The sequence below is a fragment of the Callithrix jacchus genome, chromosome 6 (assembly GCF_049354715.1).
Source record: "Callithrix jacchus isolate 240 chromosome 6, calJac240_pri, whole genome shotgun sequence".
Classification (NCBI taxonomy): Eukaryota; Metazoa; Chordata; class Mammalia; order Primates; family Cebidae; genus Callithrix; species Callithrix jacchus.
The window spans coordinates 46528685-46546760 of record NC_133507.1 but is presented as its reverse complement, the minus strand read 5'-3'; the positions used below and the strand labels follow the sequence as shown (position 1 = coordinate 46546760).

Genomic DNA, 18076 nt, shown 5'->3' with positions numbered 1-18076 from the left:
TTCTGTGACTAACATTGTACCTGACAGAGTATACAATCAGAGTATATTTATTGAATTAGTGAATGAGTGACCAATTCAATTAATGGATTTTACATATAAGAAAAGTGAAGTTTAGAGAAACTAATAACTTTTCCATGGACACTCAGCTAAAAAGCAGGTGGTATTGTAGTATTAGAAAATAATCTAATTAACTCTAAGTTCAATTTCTAAGCTACCTAATCTGTAAGGTATTCCACCTTAACAATGTTAATTCTATAAACTATAACATAATGCTATGTAGGACTGTATATTAAGACTATGTCTACACATCAAAATGGATTTTCATGAAGTGGTTTTATTTGTTATGATTATGTTTAAAATAAGTATCTTAAGTTAGTAATGCACCTAGTATCTGGTAGAACATGGGTTTAAACATAGATCTGCCTAGCTCTAATGCTCTTATTTATTTGCTTCCAAAATGAAAAAAATGACATTCTCAAAATGTTTACTCAAAAGACAGCAGAAAAGGATTTACAATGGTGCTCCTTAAAATTGAATTCCCAGACTTGGGGTAAGCAGACTCATCATCCTTAAATCATTATGTTAAGTTATGATTATGATTAAAAGACAGATTTTAAAAAACTGATTTGCCTGATTAATCCATCAGAACAGTAACATACTCAACAATGTACAGAGTTATCAATTTCCACGAAAAATCACATTCTCTTTTGACATTTGAAACGAATCCAGTGAATACCCTCAATCCCAGAGCTTGGTGAGGAAACCGGTGTTTTGGACATGCAAGTCAGGGTTAGATGGAGGTACAATGAATTGTTTAATGGCTAAGGGTAAAGAGTAATTGAGTCCAATGTGTCATAGAGTGAGGCAGGGCTTCACCACTAGAGATTGTGTGTGTGTGTGTGTGTGTGTATGCATGCGCGCACATGCGTGTGTTGGGAGGGGATAGCAATGGTCATGTTGATGTGTTCTTCTGGTATAGGAGGCATGTTTTTTATTACTACTGTAACAAATTTATCACAAACTCAGCGGCTTGAAATAAATAAATTATCTTTAGTTCTGTAGCTCAGAAATCTGGTGCAAATTTCACTGAGCTCTAGTGGCAGCACGACTGCATTCCTTCTGGAAGCTCTAGGCAGAATCTGTTTTATCACCTTTTCAAGTTTGTAGAGGTTGCCCTTGGCTCATGGCCCACTTCCACCATCTTCAATAGTAGCATAGACAAGTTAGCCTTTGTCACTCCCTCTGACTTTCTCTTCTGCCTCTCTCTTCCACTTTTTGAGCCTTTGTGATTGGCCAAGCATGGTGGCCTGCAATCCTAGAACTTCAGGAGGCTGAGACCAGGGGATCACTTGATCCCAGGCATTCAAGCCCAGCCTGGGCAACATGGCAAAAGCCCATCTCTACTAGAAGTATAAAAAACTAGCCAGGAGTCCTAACTGTAGTCCTAGCTACCTGGGGTGCTGAGGTCAGAGGATCATCTGAGCCCAGGAAGTCAAGGCTGCAGTGACCAGAGATCGCACCACTGCACCAGAGTGAAATCCTGTCTGTAAAAAAAGAAAAAGAAATGAAAAGAAAAGAAAAGAAAGAAGAGAGGAAGGGAGGAGGGAGGAAGTGAGGGAGGGAGGGAAAAAGGAAAGAAAGAGAAAGGGAAGGAAGGAAGGAGGAAGGAAGAAGGAAGGAAGGAAGGAAGGAAGGAAGGAAGGAAGGAAGGAAGGAAGGAAGGAAGGAAGGAAGGAAGGAAGGAAAAAATGAATGCTTATGATTATTCTGGACTCACCTGGATAATCCAGGATAATTAATCTCCCTATTTTAAAGTCAGCTGATTAGCCCTTTAACTCCATCGACTCCTTTAATTCTCCTTTTCAATTAAAGTAACATATCCTTAGGTTCAGGGGATTAAGACACAGACAATTCTGGAGGGTGATAAATCTGCTTACCCCAAGCCTGGAAATTCAATTTTAAGGAGCACCACTATAGATCCTTTGCTGGTGTCATCTTAGTAAGCATATTGAGAATGTCATCTTTTTTGTTTTGGAAGCAAGATAAATAAAAGCATTAGAGCTAGGCAGATCTGTTTAAACCCATGTTCTATCAGATACTAGCTGAATAACTAACTTAAGATACTTATCTTTTTAAGAACACTGGTGGGGAGTAAGAATACATATGTGTTATATCTGCACAATTCTAACAACTAGTAGATAATAAAGCAAACATTATTTCCTTCCATTTCTCCATCTTTATTCCAGCTGTGAATCTATCTCCAATCCTCCCATCTGTTAGTTCCTCCCATTAGTTCCTATTTTGACAGCCTGGCTGATCTAATTTTTTCGTTAAAGCCAGTATAAGTTTTAGAATTTTATTCATTGTTGATTTAAAATATTAATTGCCTTATCTCCTATGTGCTAAATACTGTGCTAATGTGCTGGAATCCAAGAGCTAATCCAATTAAGGGAGCATAGCTCTAGCACCCAGAAGCTGTGGTTGAATAGGGAAGGTGGATGTTGTTATGAGAAGAGAAATTCAGGACTAATCTAGTATGGAAGGTCAGGGAGAATTTCCTTTGCAAGTGAAATTTAAGCAGCAATCTTTGAGCATTTTTTAATAGGGTATCTATCAGCATTTTGAATGGGACAGCTCTTCCTGATAAGGAAGTACCCTGAGCTCTGTAGGACATTTAGCCTACCTGGACCCTGCTGCCCACTAAATGCGGAAACACCTTGCCATCACTGAACCACCAGAAACTTTCCCACACAACTCCAAAAGCTTCGTAGAGAACAAGAGCAACTCTGGCTGAAAGAGGAAAATGAAGGAATAGTTTCCTCCTGAAGAGAGAACAAAATAAGTAAAGGCAGAGGCGTGGTAAGTAATATTTCTTATGGGTGACCTTTGGTCTGATTAGAAGTGTCACAGAAGGAGAGGCATCAGAGGAGACTCCAAAGATCAAGCTGGTACAAAGTGACCCCATGAAGGATGCAAAGCTTTAAAGATGCTTAAGCAGAAGAGTAAAAGGATCAAATTTGCATCTTATACATAACGCAGCTTCATCCTAAAGTACGGTTCCAATGTGGAAATAGTTCCCTACAACTTCACAGGTTTTCACTGAATTTTCTACCTAAAAAAATGCTCATTTTCAGTTTTCTGAAAATGCTGTCACCTCTTAGATTGAATTCTTATCACAATGTCACCAACTGGAAAGAGCAACACCAATGTTTTTTAAATATGTTTAATTTTTTAATAAAATCCACAGTTGTGGAACTCTTAGTATGTTTAAAGAAAAAAAACAGTACATGACACAAAAAGGCATTTATCTTTTAAATGGAAAACAATATAATGTGTAAGTGAAATTACTATAAAATCTTCAACTTTCCACATGGGAATCAATGAAATTAACAATCTTTGAAAGACTATCGATATGTTTTCTTAGTATGTAGAAAGAAGTCTAGGTCCCAGATTCATAAGAAACTTCTGAATCAGAAATTTCATTTGGTGTTGAGATGGCATAATAGGAAGTGTTTTCCAACCCAAAACAGTTGATAGTTTATGGCCAAGTATATAATTCTTTTTAAATCTGATTTATGAAAGACCTGATGCCACAGTTACTTGCTCATATTTCTACCATCACAGATGATGAGTTATAGTGTAGAATAAATTGCTATACTGAGTCACAAATTTGTGGTTGAAAATGAAAAAAGCTAAATAAAAAGATTGTTTAAATATAAGAAGAAAATTAATAGACTAATGCATAGAAGTCTACATCAGAATGGGAGTAAAACACTGTTTCACCTTTGTTGTCACAAAGAAAAAGAGATTTCTTGGCACATAACTTTATATAGTGTGTCAAATATATAAAATAAGTTAGAAGGCGCTCAATAAAAGAAAACAATGGTAGAGAAGCATTGATATTTTAAATTAGTTACCAATGTTTCCACATGTGTTCCAAAATTGAAAAATTATTTTTATGGACCCAAAAGACTCTCTAGAATGTTATGTTACATATAGCAATGCCTAGAAGAGATTTTCTCTATATATCTACATATAATGGTTCATGATTTCTATATTTAAGGCATAATTGAATAAACATTATTTTACTTTCACCTTTGTCTCTATTTTTATTTATCCTTAAAATCTACCTACTAAGTGCAATTAAAAACAGAATATATTGCCAAAATAAGTCAATGTATTTGTAAAGTTAAATACAGTAAAAGATTTAAAAAATCACTTTCTAAACAAATATCTAAAAGTTGTGAGTCTATTTTAACAAAAATAAGAAAACTGTTGCACAATTGTTTGATAGTTTTAATGAGTAGCATGATTTTAATTGCCAAAACTTAAGTGTAGAATTCTAGGACTAGCAATTTTGATAAGCTAAAATTCTGTTTGAATCAATATTGCATTTTTAATAGGCAAGACAATTTCAGCAATGGAATAGGGAGTCCCTCATATCACTGCTTTGAATGCAAACTATTCAAAAGACCATAATTAAACAATTTGGTTGTCATTAGTCATGAAGATTTTGGATTTAGAGTTTCTTGCTTTGACAACTCTAAGCCTGGAACACTGAAAATGTGTTAAGTCAAAGTACAAGTTAAAGTGATAGTACCAAAATGCAATTTCTTCTTTACTCAATGCAAAAGTAATCATTTTAGTCAGTTAGCTAAAGTTTTAAAAATAAAGAAAGAAACTTAGTTAATGGCTATTTAGTGGCTCAATGTAAACACAACTCAAAATTAATTTTGCATGTACATATTTTAGCATATCCTTTTTCTCAATTCATGAAGATCTACTGTTGAATGACTCTATCACCCCTTTCCGAAATAAAATGACAGATTGATATTTGAGATCAACTGATACAGTGAGTCAATAACTTTGCCCTAAAGTATTAAATAAACAAAAAAGCATTTTCCAAATTTCTTAAAGATATATGCAGAAATCCACCACCATACACCTTTATACATTCAAGTAACTACAGGAAACTAGAACAAATACAAATAAAACAAAATAAGCAAAACATCCTTCTAAGGAGAAGAAAATCTAAAATAGGTTGTAATGAGAGACATAATTTTCCTGGTACAGATGTTCATCCACTCATTAGGTTAAAACATAAATCATCTAATGACTGCTAATGTTTAATTTGCATTTATGCTAATTAATTTTGAGAGCTGTTATTTGCTTTGATAGGATTACTTGTTCCCCTAGAGAACGACCTCACCAAAAGCTGTAATTTCTAAATCTTCAGTGGATCTTGGAAACAGATTTCTCTAGTTCATCCAAATAATGTAAAGATGGCTTCCTTTTTAAAAGTTATTCTCTGCTAAACGTTCTTTGCATTATTGTGCTCTTACTAGTGCATGGTAAAGCCATGTGTTACTTCAAGAAGTAAGAAAATGTACAGACAGTAATATTTAAATACATAAACATCATTAAATACATTCAAATGGAGGAAAGTAGAAGGAATTTTTACCTCTAAACAAAGTTTGATGTAATTTTCTTTAAAAAAAATCAATACAGGGACATCAAATTTACTCAGATACTGAATTTTATAAAATAGTGTGTAAACAGAGCATTAGAGATATAAATCTTAGAAAATATCTATTTTGCATAGTGTAGGATTCTTTCAGCTGTTATTATAGAAAAGCAAATATATTAATATTTTCATTTGTGATCTGCAAATATACCCAATGGCCTATAAACTTCTTATTCATATTTCACATATTCACCCAAATGTTAAATCTGATTTTTAAATTATGACAATTAAGATAAAGCATATATACAATGTGGTGCTGAAACACTAAACAGGAACTAGTAGCATACACTGAAAAATGTAAAGGTGTAAATATCAAGGTGAATAGCATTGCAATTAAAGTTAGACATAGGTAATTACATCCCATCCTTGACATAGATGCATAATTCTCAACCTTTTTTACTAAGGGCTATTATGTACTATGGACTACTCTGTACTCTTAAGAGAAGTGAACTGTGAACTGATTAATTTAAAACCAAAAGTCTCCAATAAGTTTGATATGCTGTTAATATTTTTCCATGTAAACATTTTTTCTTATAGAAATATCATTTAAGCAAAAAGAATAATCACAAGGAAGTATAATTATTTATTATCATATTAATCTTCTCATTATTTTTCAAAATCTAATCACAGAGAAAGAAGTACCAGCCTTATTTCTCTCTCTGCTTACCTGAAGGAAATTTTATTTGGGGCAGTATCCCAGCAAACAGCTTTCTTAGTTACCTTTCTGCATATCTGAGCCATATATCTAAACAGCACACAGAATTCATAAAAGAAACCATGTAGTATGACAGTAATGTGACTTCTCCAGAAGTTACCTTACTTTAATAAAATGTGCAAGTACAAAAAACCATTTGCCCTTCAATAAGTTGCCACTGAGATAGACATATTTTATTTTTCAAGAGAAAATCTTTCTAAAGGAAACTAGTCCACAAAGGCGGATAGCACCAACAATTAGTCATGTTAATAGTCAAGTCCTTCAGGGGCAAATAAAAAGCAAAGAGCATACTCACATTCCTTTCAGGCGCTGCCACATTTTTTCAGTCTGTTCTCCTATGAGATACTTAAAAGTGGTGTTTTCCAGTTCTTCAATTTCTGTAACACGAGACCCCATGATGATGTTCCTAAGACAATACAGTTACAGTCAGTTTCAGCATCTAGAACAAGCATTCCTCAGTCCACTACAAATCTTACACACTTATACAGTAGCCTCTCTTATCTATCAACAGTGCTGATGTGCAAAGCTGAGGGAAGACTCCGCCAGATTTGCTATTGACTTTGACAAGGCATATATCCACTGCTCACCACCTCACCACCCTCCTCAAGCAGACAGCAGTTTAAACAGATGCTCTGACCTCACAAGAACAATCCGTACATGTGAGCCTGCTACTGTATTACTGACCGACTGAGTACTTGAGCTGTCCCCAAAAGCAGCTCATCTGTTACCGTTCTGTGCACTGAAGCACATCAGAATTCCTACAGTTTACGAGCTCTATTATACACAAGAGAAACGTGAATGACTTTCGCGCTCCAGAAGAAGCTGCATTCCTCTCTACCAACAGAACGAGGGCAGGATGTAATAAGGAAACAGATGGCAGGAGCCAGTATCAGCAGCACCACCCTGAGAAAAAAAGTGCCTGTTTAAATGCCAACGTTTTTGTCTCTAAATTGATCTGAAACTAACACTTAAAATACATCATGATCTAACAATAAATGCAATAAATATTAATGACAACAAAGAGAAAATAACATACAGATCCATACAGAAGAAAGAACACAGCTCCACAGGTTGTTTTTGTAAGAATATATACATCAACTGATGCTGTAATCATGCTTATTCACCTTCTCCTAGCAACTTCACACAGTAGGTAACAGCCAATTTAACCAGTGGAAAATACAGCAGCTGCACACAGCCTGCTCCATGAATCCTTCGGGATTAAAAAATAAATACAATGAAAAGACTGTAAATGCGTGCGTGTGTGTGTGTGTGTGTGTGTGTGTGTGTTTTGAAGGAAAAGGGAATAGGTGTGTAGGTGTGTGTGTGTGTTTATGAGAGAGAGGAGAAATGAAAAAGAGAGAAATTGATGCTTTGCTGCTTGTGCATTTTTGAAGAAAAATGAGAAAGTGGACATAAAAGGAATCAGAACTGAGTCGTCTGCCAAGCTCTCAACACATGGCGAGCTTTCTTTGAAACAAGCACAGACCTTAAGTATGAGCACCATAACAGCTCTTGCTATCTGCAAGCTGCTATGGAAAATATACTTATAAGCAATATTTCTTCTTGTTTGTTTGAAAACCCAGATGTAGTTTTATTTCTCCTTGCAAGAAAACTAGCCTGTTACTATGAGTTTTAAGGTAGTGATATTCAAAGATAGGTAATAACATCCAATATTTGTTGAATGTTTCTGATGTTTTAGACAATATTCTCAATACCTACTACATATTACCTTTTTTAATTCTTACAAGAAGCCCATGAAATAGGCAATACTCCTGTTCAGCAGTTGAGAAAACTGAGAAACAGAGGCATTCTCCAGATTTAAAGCCAATCCTTAAAAATGGGAACTATTATTAACAAGAAGTCTTCCAATATAAAATTACTATGTCTCTCGAAATGACACTAATGATATCTAGTAGTCATAGTGTGTATGTAAAAAGTACCTTTGCAAAATGTTATAGAAAATGCCTTCTGATTTGCAAATTAGTTAAATCAAGAGAAGCTTTTGTTTTCCTTTGTCAGGCAAGATATTTCCAGAATTCAATCTGAATGTAATGTCTTTAGCTAGCAGACAGTTTTGTGAAATTAAAACTTCATTCCTATAAGCATTTACCAGAGTTGTCAGAAATAAGTTACTTTTTGCTCTGAAAGTACCAAGTTTACCCTCACTGTGCCTTCATTTGTAATCCTAGCTACATTCATTAAATAAACTCTTACCTGGTATTTCTTTAATGAAATAGTCAACAAACATCTATATTCTGCTTTCAAAGAAATAATGCAACCAAAAATCTCCATAGAAAACAAGCACTCTTATCATTATTATTTTATGAATCAAGATACCGAAGTCCTTGAGGCAATACAGATGATTTTCTAAATATGACATGAAATGTCAAGTCCTCACATTGGCCAGCTTACCAATAACACTGCAAGGTAAATAAAGAATGAGAACTATTCTATTTAAGTATGTGTCAAAGAATCTTGTTTCATCACTACAATCCATTTGCCCTTTGCTTTCACTATGTAACTTCTATCACGCATTAATATTTAAGACCTCAAGGTATACTAATTCAGTCACTTACTACAAAAAAAAATCCTTAATCATTTTGTTAAATGTTTCATAAAATAAAATTTTGAATAAAAAAATAGATAAAACAGTTAATTATTTAAATCCTTGACCAACATAATCTTCATCCTTAGGAAGTATCAAAAAGTTACTTCTGTTAATAGAGCAAATTCAAATCATTTTTTTTTTGCTAGTTTATAACTAATGTCTGCAAGATGTATTAATAAAATGAAAATAAATCACGTTAAAAAAGAATGTAACTTAGAGAATAGTGTAACATTTTCAAATCAATATATTGAAAAAATTGAGATTGCATTCATAAATTTAAACTACATCAAAAAATTATGAAATGAAAAATAAAAATAAGATGACAAGAAACGATTCTTAGAATTTAAAATATATTTGCCAAAACAAAACATTCAACATTCAAAATTATTCAATATAATTTCTACAAGGGAAAATTGAGAAAATACTCATGAAAATACAGTAAAAATTGATCGAATTTGTATGTTCCTCGTCTCTCATAGTTTCCATTTATTTTGCTTTAACAAATTTACAGTCAGGTAAATTATCTCTAATAGAATAAGTAGTTCCTTCATTCCTGTTTACCTAATATTTTATTAGAAATGGTAATAAAACCACATAAAATGAATTTAGTATCTATTAATGCCAAGATGTAATATAACATATACTCTAGATCTAGACTACCTGGGTTTGAATCTTTATTCTTTCACTGAAAGTATTATATAATTTTTTTTACAAGTTGCAATTTTTTGTTTATTTCTGCATGTATAAAATGAGCTAATATAACATCTCATAGTGTTCATGTATTAAATGAGTTAATACAGGTAAAGAAATTAAAACAGTATCTGGCACATCATAATTGCTTAATAATTATTTATTCTCATTATTATTAATAATATTACATAATTTTTCTCCTTTTGATTATAGTATAATTATTCAATATATTTTAGTGACAATTATTTCCCAAATTATTTGTAGTTATTTTTATTCATTGCTGGTGTTCTTTATGTTTAGAAACTACATCCCTATTTATAAGCAAAATAATTCTAAATATTTGTGTCACTAGGTTTATTGGTTTTCATATTATGGTTATATTGGCTGATATAGTTTGGATCTGTGTCCCCACACAAATCTCATATTAATGTAAGCCCCAGTTCTGGAGGTTGGGCCTGGTGGGAGGTAATTGGATCATGAGGGTGATTTCTAATGGTTTAGCACCATCCTCCTGCTCCAGCCATGTAAGACGTGCCTATTTCCCCTTCACCTTCCACCAAGATTGAAAGTTTCCTGAGGTCTCCGTAGAAGTAGCTATGCTTCCTTTACAGCCTGCAGAACCATGCCAATTACATCTCTTTACTTTGTAAATTACTCAGTCTCAGGTATTTCTTTATAGCATTGCAAGAATGACTAACACATTGGCACCCAGTAATTAATGGTAAAGAAAGTAATTTTAATTCTTTAGCCAGTAAGCTATCACTCAATTTCAAAAATTAATGATGACACATTCAGAAACACCAAATTCAGAAAGCATACCATTCAAATACTCTTTAAAAATAATTACATGAGTTAATATACCTGAAAGAAAAAAAGTAATTCATGAGTAAAATCAGAAACATATACCTAACCTAGCAATAGAAATTCATAAACAAAATCCCAAATTGACATCTGTGAAGAAAGGCTAGGAAAAAATAAGTTCAAATGAGAACAAGAAATCATAGGGATCAAAAAAGATAGCTTCAAAAAAAAGTGGGATTAAATTCATTAAGAATATTTAAAAACTAGAAATACTGTTTTATTGATAATAAAAGTACATTATTTTCTCATTGACAAAAAATAATTTAGAAAATATATTAATTTCTGAACAATATGGCAACTAAAGTACTCTTAAAACTTCCAGACCAAAAATAATTTTAAAATATTGGAAAAATTCTAATAAATAGTATTTTGAATACACAGCTGAACCTAAATAAAATGAAGTTCAAAATTAACAGGGACCAAAAAAATAGAATTGTAAGAATATTTATCAAACATAGTAATCTACAGCCTTGTATTTTGATCAGTATATAGGAAACAGTAAATAAGGGTTTGAGTCTGTACAGTATGAAGACTTGAAACTAACGTTTTCCCAGAAAGATAGAAACCATAAAAGGCTTCTATGTGGACAAGAAAGTGTAAGTGTGGCAAGAGGTATCTGAAAAAATTTTCTCTTTCAGCTTAGTCTCTAGGAGAGAAAAAACAAAATAAAAGCATTCTTTGATAGATGTTAACAATGGATCTGCCGTCTGTGAATTTGATTAAACTTAACACCACCAGCTTTGTCGGAGAAACAGCAAAACTTAAAGTGATCCTGAGTTAGTGGTATCCAAGGTTACCTAAAATAAGAAAAGCAAATTGCTTTGGAGGAATGAATCTTCAAACACACCTCTTAAAATTCTTCAGATAAATCTAGTCAAATACGAGCTTACAATTCAAAATTATAAAACATATAGTTAATCAAGTTATCACTAGTGAGAGTTACTAGACAAAAAAATAATAGAACCACAACTTTAAGGGCCTTAGGTATTATAATTACCTAATAAGTTAAAATAGTGTTCAAACTCTATATAAATAGAAAAGACTCAAAACACAACCAATGAAAGACATTCTATTTTTTAAAGGACCATTCAGATTGAGAAAGGAAGTAAAAATAAATTTTTTCAATCAAAAAAAGAACCATTGAAATTATATATTCAATGTACAAAGTGAGAGCAGAAAGAGAGTTAGCTAATAAGAAAAATCTGAAGAGGCCAGGAGCAGTGGGTCATGCCCATAAACCCAGCATGTTAGGAGGCCAAGGCAGGCAGATCATCTGAGCTCAGGAGTTCACACCTGGGCAACATGGTAAAATCCCCTCTCTACAAAAAAAAAAAATATATATATATATACACACACACACACACACACACACACACACACACACACGATCCAGGCATGGTAGAGTGTGCCTGTTGTCCTCACTACTTGGGGGACTGAGGTGGGAGGATCACTTGAGCCCAGGAGTCGAGGCCCCTGCAAAATGTGTGGAATTTTGCACTTGAGGGAGATGATTTAGGGTATTTGGTGGAAGAAGTGTCTAAGCAGCAAAGGATTCAAGAGGTGATTTGAGTGCTGTTAAAAGCATTTAAAAGGAAAACAGAGCATAAAAATTGGGAAAATTTGCAGCCTGTGGATGCAATAGAAAGGAAAAGCCCATTTTCTGAGGAGAAACTCAAACTGGCTACAGAAATTTGCATAAGTAATGAGGAGCCAAATGATAATCACCAAGACAATAGGGAAAATGCCTCCACAGCATGTCAGAGATGGTGGCACCCCTCCCATCACAAGCCTGGAGATCTAGGAAGAAAAGTGGTTTTGTGAGCCAGTCCCAGGCACCCCTTGCTGTGTGCAGCCTGGGGACTTGGTGCCCTGCATCCCAGCCACTCTAGCCATGGCTAAAGGGGCCAAGGTACAGCTTGGGCCATGGCTTCAGAGGATGCAAGTCCCAAGCTTTGTCAGCTTCCAACTGGTGTTGAGCCTGCAAGTGCACAGAAGTCAAGACTTGAGGTTTGGGAACCTTTGCCAGGATTTCAGAGGATGTATGGAGACATCTGGATTTCCAGGCAGACGTTTGCTGCAGGGGTGGGGCCTTCATGGAGAAACTCTTGTTAGGGCAATGTGGAAGGGAAATGTAGGGTTGAAGCCTCCACACAGAGTCGCCACTTGAACAATACCTAGTGGTGTTATGAGAAGAAGGCCACCATCCTCCAGACCCCAAAATGGTAGATCTGCAAACAGTTTACACCATTCACTTGGGAAAGCCACAGACACTGAATATCAGCACATGAAAGTAGCCAGAAGGGAGGCTGTACCCTGCAAAGCCACAAGGGCAAAGTTTCCAAAGACCATGAGAGTCCACCTCTTATATCAGAGCTGTATGTGAGACATGGAGTTAAAGTAGATCATTTTGGAGCTTTAAGATTTTACTGTTCCACTGGATTTCGAACTTGCATGGGGCCTGTAGCTCCTTTGTTTGGCCAATTTCTCCCATTTGGAGCAGCTATGTTTACCCTGTTCCCATACCCCGATCCTATCTACAAAGTAACTAACTTGCCTTTGATTTTACAGGCTCATAGGCAGAAGAGACTTACCTTGTTTCACATGAGACTTTGGACTGTGGACTTTTGAGTTAATGCTGAAATGAGTTGAGACTTTGGGACACTGTTGAGAAGGCATAATTAATTTTGAAAAGTGAGGACATGAGGTTTGGGAGAGGCCGGGGGCAGAATGATATGATTTGGCTGTGTCTCCACCCAAATCTCATTTTGAATTGTAACTCCCATAATTCCCACATGTTGTGGGAGGGACCAGTGGGAGATAATTGAATCATGGGAGCTCTTTTCCTCATACTGTTCTCATGGTAGTGAATAAGTCTCAAGAGATCTGATTGTTTTATAAGCCTTTCATTTGGCTCTCATTCTCTCTTGACTACCATCATATAAGATGTGGCTCTATTCCCACCATGACTGTGAGGCCTCCCTAGTCATGTGGAACTGTGAGTCCATGAAACCTCTTTTTCTTCATAAATTACCCAGTCTTGGGTATATCTTTATCAGCAGCATGAAAACAAACTAACACAATCTCTTTGTATTTTCAGAAGTGTAAAATGATTGAATACAGAAGCAGAAAAATATGAAGAGGAAGCAGTTAAGACTATTCCAGAATTGATGAAAAACAAGAAAATTCAAATTTGGGAAGCAAAACACATTGTAAATTCTTACTAAAAAGAAATCCAGGCTTCTACTTCTAAACAAGATTGAGTAATTAGGATGGTATAAATCAGCCAGAAAGCAGACAAAATACATTGTTTTCAAGCCATTAGCCATCAGGCAACAAGGGACAGTATCTTTAAGAGATAAGGAAAAAAAAACCAAAACAGAGTAAACTGTATAGTTTCCCCAGATAAGCACCTTTGAGATAAATTTCAAACTACAGTAAAGGTAATGGGACCCCAGATGAAAAGAATAAAGAAAGCATGGGAAAAAAAACTCAAAGAAATAATGAATAACAGCTTTCCAAATTTAGCAAGAGGCATAAACCTAGAGACTCAGAATGAGTGGATTCCAAACAGGGTAAACCCAAATAAATCCACACCAAGACATACTATAGTCAAGATTCTGAAAACTAAAGTCAAGGGAAAAATCTTGAAAGCAGTGAGAGAAAATATCTTACCTCTAGAGGAAAAAAAAACAAAAACATTTACCTGTAGAGAAAAATCAATGGATTTTTCATCAGAAACCATAGAGGACAGAAAGACGTGGCACAACTTTTCTCAAGTACAACAAAAAAAGATCTGTCAAACTTGAAATCTATATTCAGTGAAAATATCCTTCAGAAATGAAGGTGAAACTAAAACAATCACAGATAAAGAAAAGCTAATACAATTTGTCACCAAAATACCTTCCTGAAAAGAATAGCTAATGGAAATTCTCCAAACAGAAAATAATAAAATGAAACTTGGAACATCAGGAAAAAAAGAAAAAGCATAGCAAGCAAAAATACAGGTAAATATCATAGCCTTTCTTCATTTCCTGAGTTTTATAAATTCTGTTTAAAAGTTGAAGCAAAAATTATATCATCTGATGTGGTTCTAAGTGTATACAGTGAAATATATGAAATTATTATAAGTGGAAGAAAGTAAAGGGACATAAATAAGGTGAGCATTCTACACTTTTCTCAAACTGATAAAATAATAACATATCAGTAGATTATAACAAGCTATGCACAGATAATATGATATCTAAAGCAACTGCTAAAAATAGATATTTAAACAAATACACTTAAATATAGATATAGATAAATCAAAATAAAATTCTACAAAAAAAAGTGCTCAAGTAACCCATAGGAGACAAGAAAAAGAAAACGGAAACAAAAAGCAGAAGAAAATGAAAGAAAGCAAAAATAAGGACCTAAATCCTAACATGTCACCACCTAAAAGAAAAAAAAAATCCTAACATGTCGATAATTACATTAAATATAAATGATTTTAATGCTGGTATATAAGAAAAGCACTTCAAATGTAAAAACTCAAATGAATTAAAAGCAAAAGGTAGTAAAACTATATACCATAATAATTCTAAGCAAATGAACACTGGAGTCATTATAGGAATATCAGAAAATGTAGATTTTAAAGCAAAAATTATTAAAAGAAAGAAAGGCATATCCTAATGATAAAGAGTTTAAATTCATTATGAAGATATAAAAATCCCAAATGTTTATGCATATAAAAATAAAGTTTCAAAACACATAAAGCAAAAATAATACATAAAAGAGATTTCATGTATTCTATAAGATTTTCACGTATTGTTCATGTATTTTCTTTCTTCTATAAGGGGAGATAAACAAAATCACAATAATAGTCATATATATCAAATATTGGCTATTCATTACTTTATAACTAATAGGGCAAATAAAAGGAAAAACAGTAATGGTATAAAAGACCTGAACAATGCTATTAACAGACTTAAACTAATTGACTTTTATTCCCTCTGCCCAACAACAACAATACATACCTTCTTTAAAAGTACACAATGGATATTTGCCAAAAGAAACCATATTCTGGGCCATAAAACAAGTCTCAATAAATTCTTTTGAATTCAAAGGATACACATCATACAAAGTATATTCTCTGACCCCAGTGAAATTAAATCAGAACTCATTGAGAGAAAAAACTTTGGAAAATTCCCAAATACTTGGAAACAAATTAATACACTTTGAAATAATCTATGGATTCAAAAAGAAACCAAGGAATAAATTAAAAATTATTTTGAACTGAATGAAGATGAAAATCTATCAAAATCTGTGAGATGTACTAAAGCAGTATGTACAAGGAAATTTGATAGCACTGTATATCCATATTAGAAATAAAGATATATCAATGACCTTAGGATTCATATTAAGAAACTGGAGCAGATACGCAAATTTAAAATAAAATTTAAAAAATCAGGAAACCAATATCAGAGCAGAAATCAAATAAAATAGAAAACAGAAAAACAGTAGAGATGATCAATGAAATAAAAATCAAAACATTAATAAATAAAATTAGTATACCTTATTTATGAATAAATACAACAATATAGTATGAACTGTGACAGTTCTGAGGCTTCACAATTCTTTTATTTATTTTTGTTGTTGTTGTTAATCAATGAGAGCGTCTTATGTTACTTAGGTTGGCCTTGAACTCATAGCCTCGCCTCTTCAAGCACCAGGACAACTGGCCAGAGCCACTGCAGCTCCCCAGTTTCACAATACAAGCTTAACTGTGATAGTTCTGAGGTTTCACAATTCTTAGAAGCTATCAAGTTAGCCTGCAACATTTTTCTGAATGCTAGTAGAAAACACTCCTGAGTCAGAGATAAAGAACAACATCTATTACTCACTTCAAAAGCAGTAACCAGAGTATCAGCATTTTTGTGGAATTTCTCTGAGCTCCAATCCCCTCAAAGTGACACAAAACAGCCAGGTAATACCTACACACCCAGCTACTTGTGCTTCAGGAGAGAAATCGTGAGCTTGGGAACCTGAACCTTTTATAATGGGCAGTAGGCATTCCAGATCTTTGTTCCAGTGGGAAACATTAGCATTACTATTCTAGACAGTCAGTATGTCTGTCATTTGCTTCAGAGGAAGACTAAAATTCTCCAAAAAAGTGGATTAAGAAAATTAAGTTCAATGCATGTAACATAACCCACAGAGTTTTTATACCTAAATTCTGTAAAAAATTCCTAGAAACCCATAAAATAAATACAGACAAATTAGTAGAAAAAATGGATAAAATTATAAACAAGAAACTCACTAGCCAGGCGCAGTGGTTCATACCTGTAATCCCAGCACTTTGGAAGGCCGAGGCAGGCAGATCACGAGGTCAGGAGTTCAAGACCAGCCTGGCCAATATAGTGAAACCCTGTCTTTACTAAAAGTACAAAAAAGAAAAAAAATCACTGGGCATGGTGGCTTCCAAGTGGCTTGTAATCCCAGCGACTTGGAAGGATGAGGCAAGTAGAATCACTTGAACCTGGGAGGCAGAGGTCACAGCGAGCCAAGATTGCACCACTGCACTCCAGTCCAGGTGACAGTGCAAGACTCCATCTCAAAAAAAAAAAAAAAGTCACTGACGCAGAAACAGAAATGGACAATAGATTACTAGTATTCAGTGAAATTTTAAGGTGACTAACCACACCTGGATATACCCTTTTATATATAATAATTTTGGTGAAAAATTTATCTGGCAATAGCAGACACTGTAAGGATGTGGGGGCCTAGAAGGCTTATTCCTGGTTAGTAGTGGCAAAATCATTTTAGAAAGCAATTTATCAATATCTAGAAACACTGAAAATGTGCAGACTCTAAAACATTTTCCTACATGTAGAAATGAGACAAAATAATATAGCAGATTTCAAATAATGTCATTTTGTTTAACTTCCGTTCATTAGAACGTTGATGAAAAAAAATTGATTCCCTGTTAGGTCCACTGTCTGTGTGCAGTTTGCACATTCTTCCTATGTCTACATGGATTTTATCCAGCTATTCCAATTTTCCCCCCACAAAGATTTACATGTTAGGTAAACTGGCATGTCTCAATTGTCCCTGTGTGATGGAGTGTGTGAGCGAGTGTACCCTATGATGGAAGGGCATCCTATCCAGGCCTTGTTCCCGCCTTACCCCTGAACTACCAGATAGGCTCCTGCAATTTGGGACCCTGAACTGGAATAAGCTCTGAAAAACAAATGAGTGGATGAATGTAAGTTATGATAAAATAAAAATGTGTAGAGTAGATGATAATCATACAAATGCATGACAATAAATGACAAGGTACGAAAGTGCTCAGTAAGCCCACCCTATTTGTTATTGTTTGTGTTTTAATTTTGTGGTGATAGGAAGTGCTACTTACAATTTTTGCTTTGAAAACACATTCCTTGATTAAACCCAGCACCACAAGACCCTGTCACTCGCTGATTCACCAAAACTAAGGTAAGTCATTATCTTATTTTTGTTAATGTTTCTAAAATGTATATATAGCTCATACTGTATTTCAGTGTTGCATAGTGGAAGTGTTTAGGGTCTGTGCTGAGAAGTTTAGTGATGTTTTAATGACCAGAAGTATGCCACAGGAACTAAACTCCTTTTTATGTCAATTCGCCCAAGCTAAAACTGGTTTCATTATATTTCCTTTCAATTA

The 18076-nt window shown here is 34.2% G+C and overlaps 1 protein-coding gene across 15 annotated transcripts in view; it reads right to left on the bottom strand.

Moving 5' to 3' along the window:
* The window catches only part of PDE1A (phosphodiesterase 1A), a 531703-nt gene that overhangs the window by 367659 nt on the left and 145968 nt on the right, over window positions 1-18076 (bottom strand). For 3 of the 15 annotated variants that reach the window (XM_054257407.2, XM_078327201.1, XM_035304343.3), the window contains one exon: window positions 6535-6645. In XM_054257407.2, coding sequence (XP_054113382.1) covers window positions 6535-6645 — 111 coding nt within the window. Of the gene's footprint in view, window positions 1-6191; window positions 6646-6826; window positions 6856-6876; window positions 7076-7275; window positions 7454-18076 lie in introns of those variants that run through there. The other 12 variants (XM_078327197.1, XM_035304342.3, XM_078327199.1 and 9 more) reach the window with 9 other exon arrangements.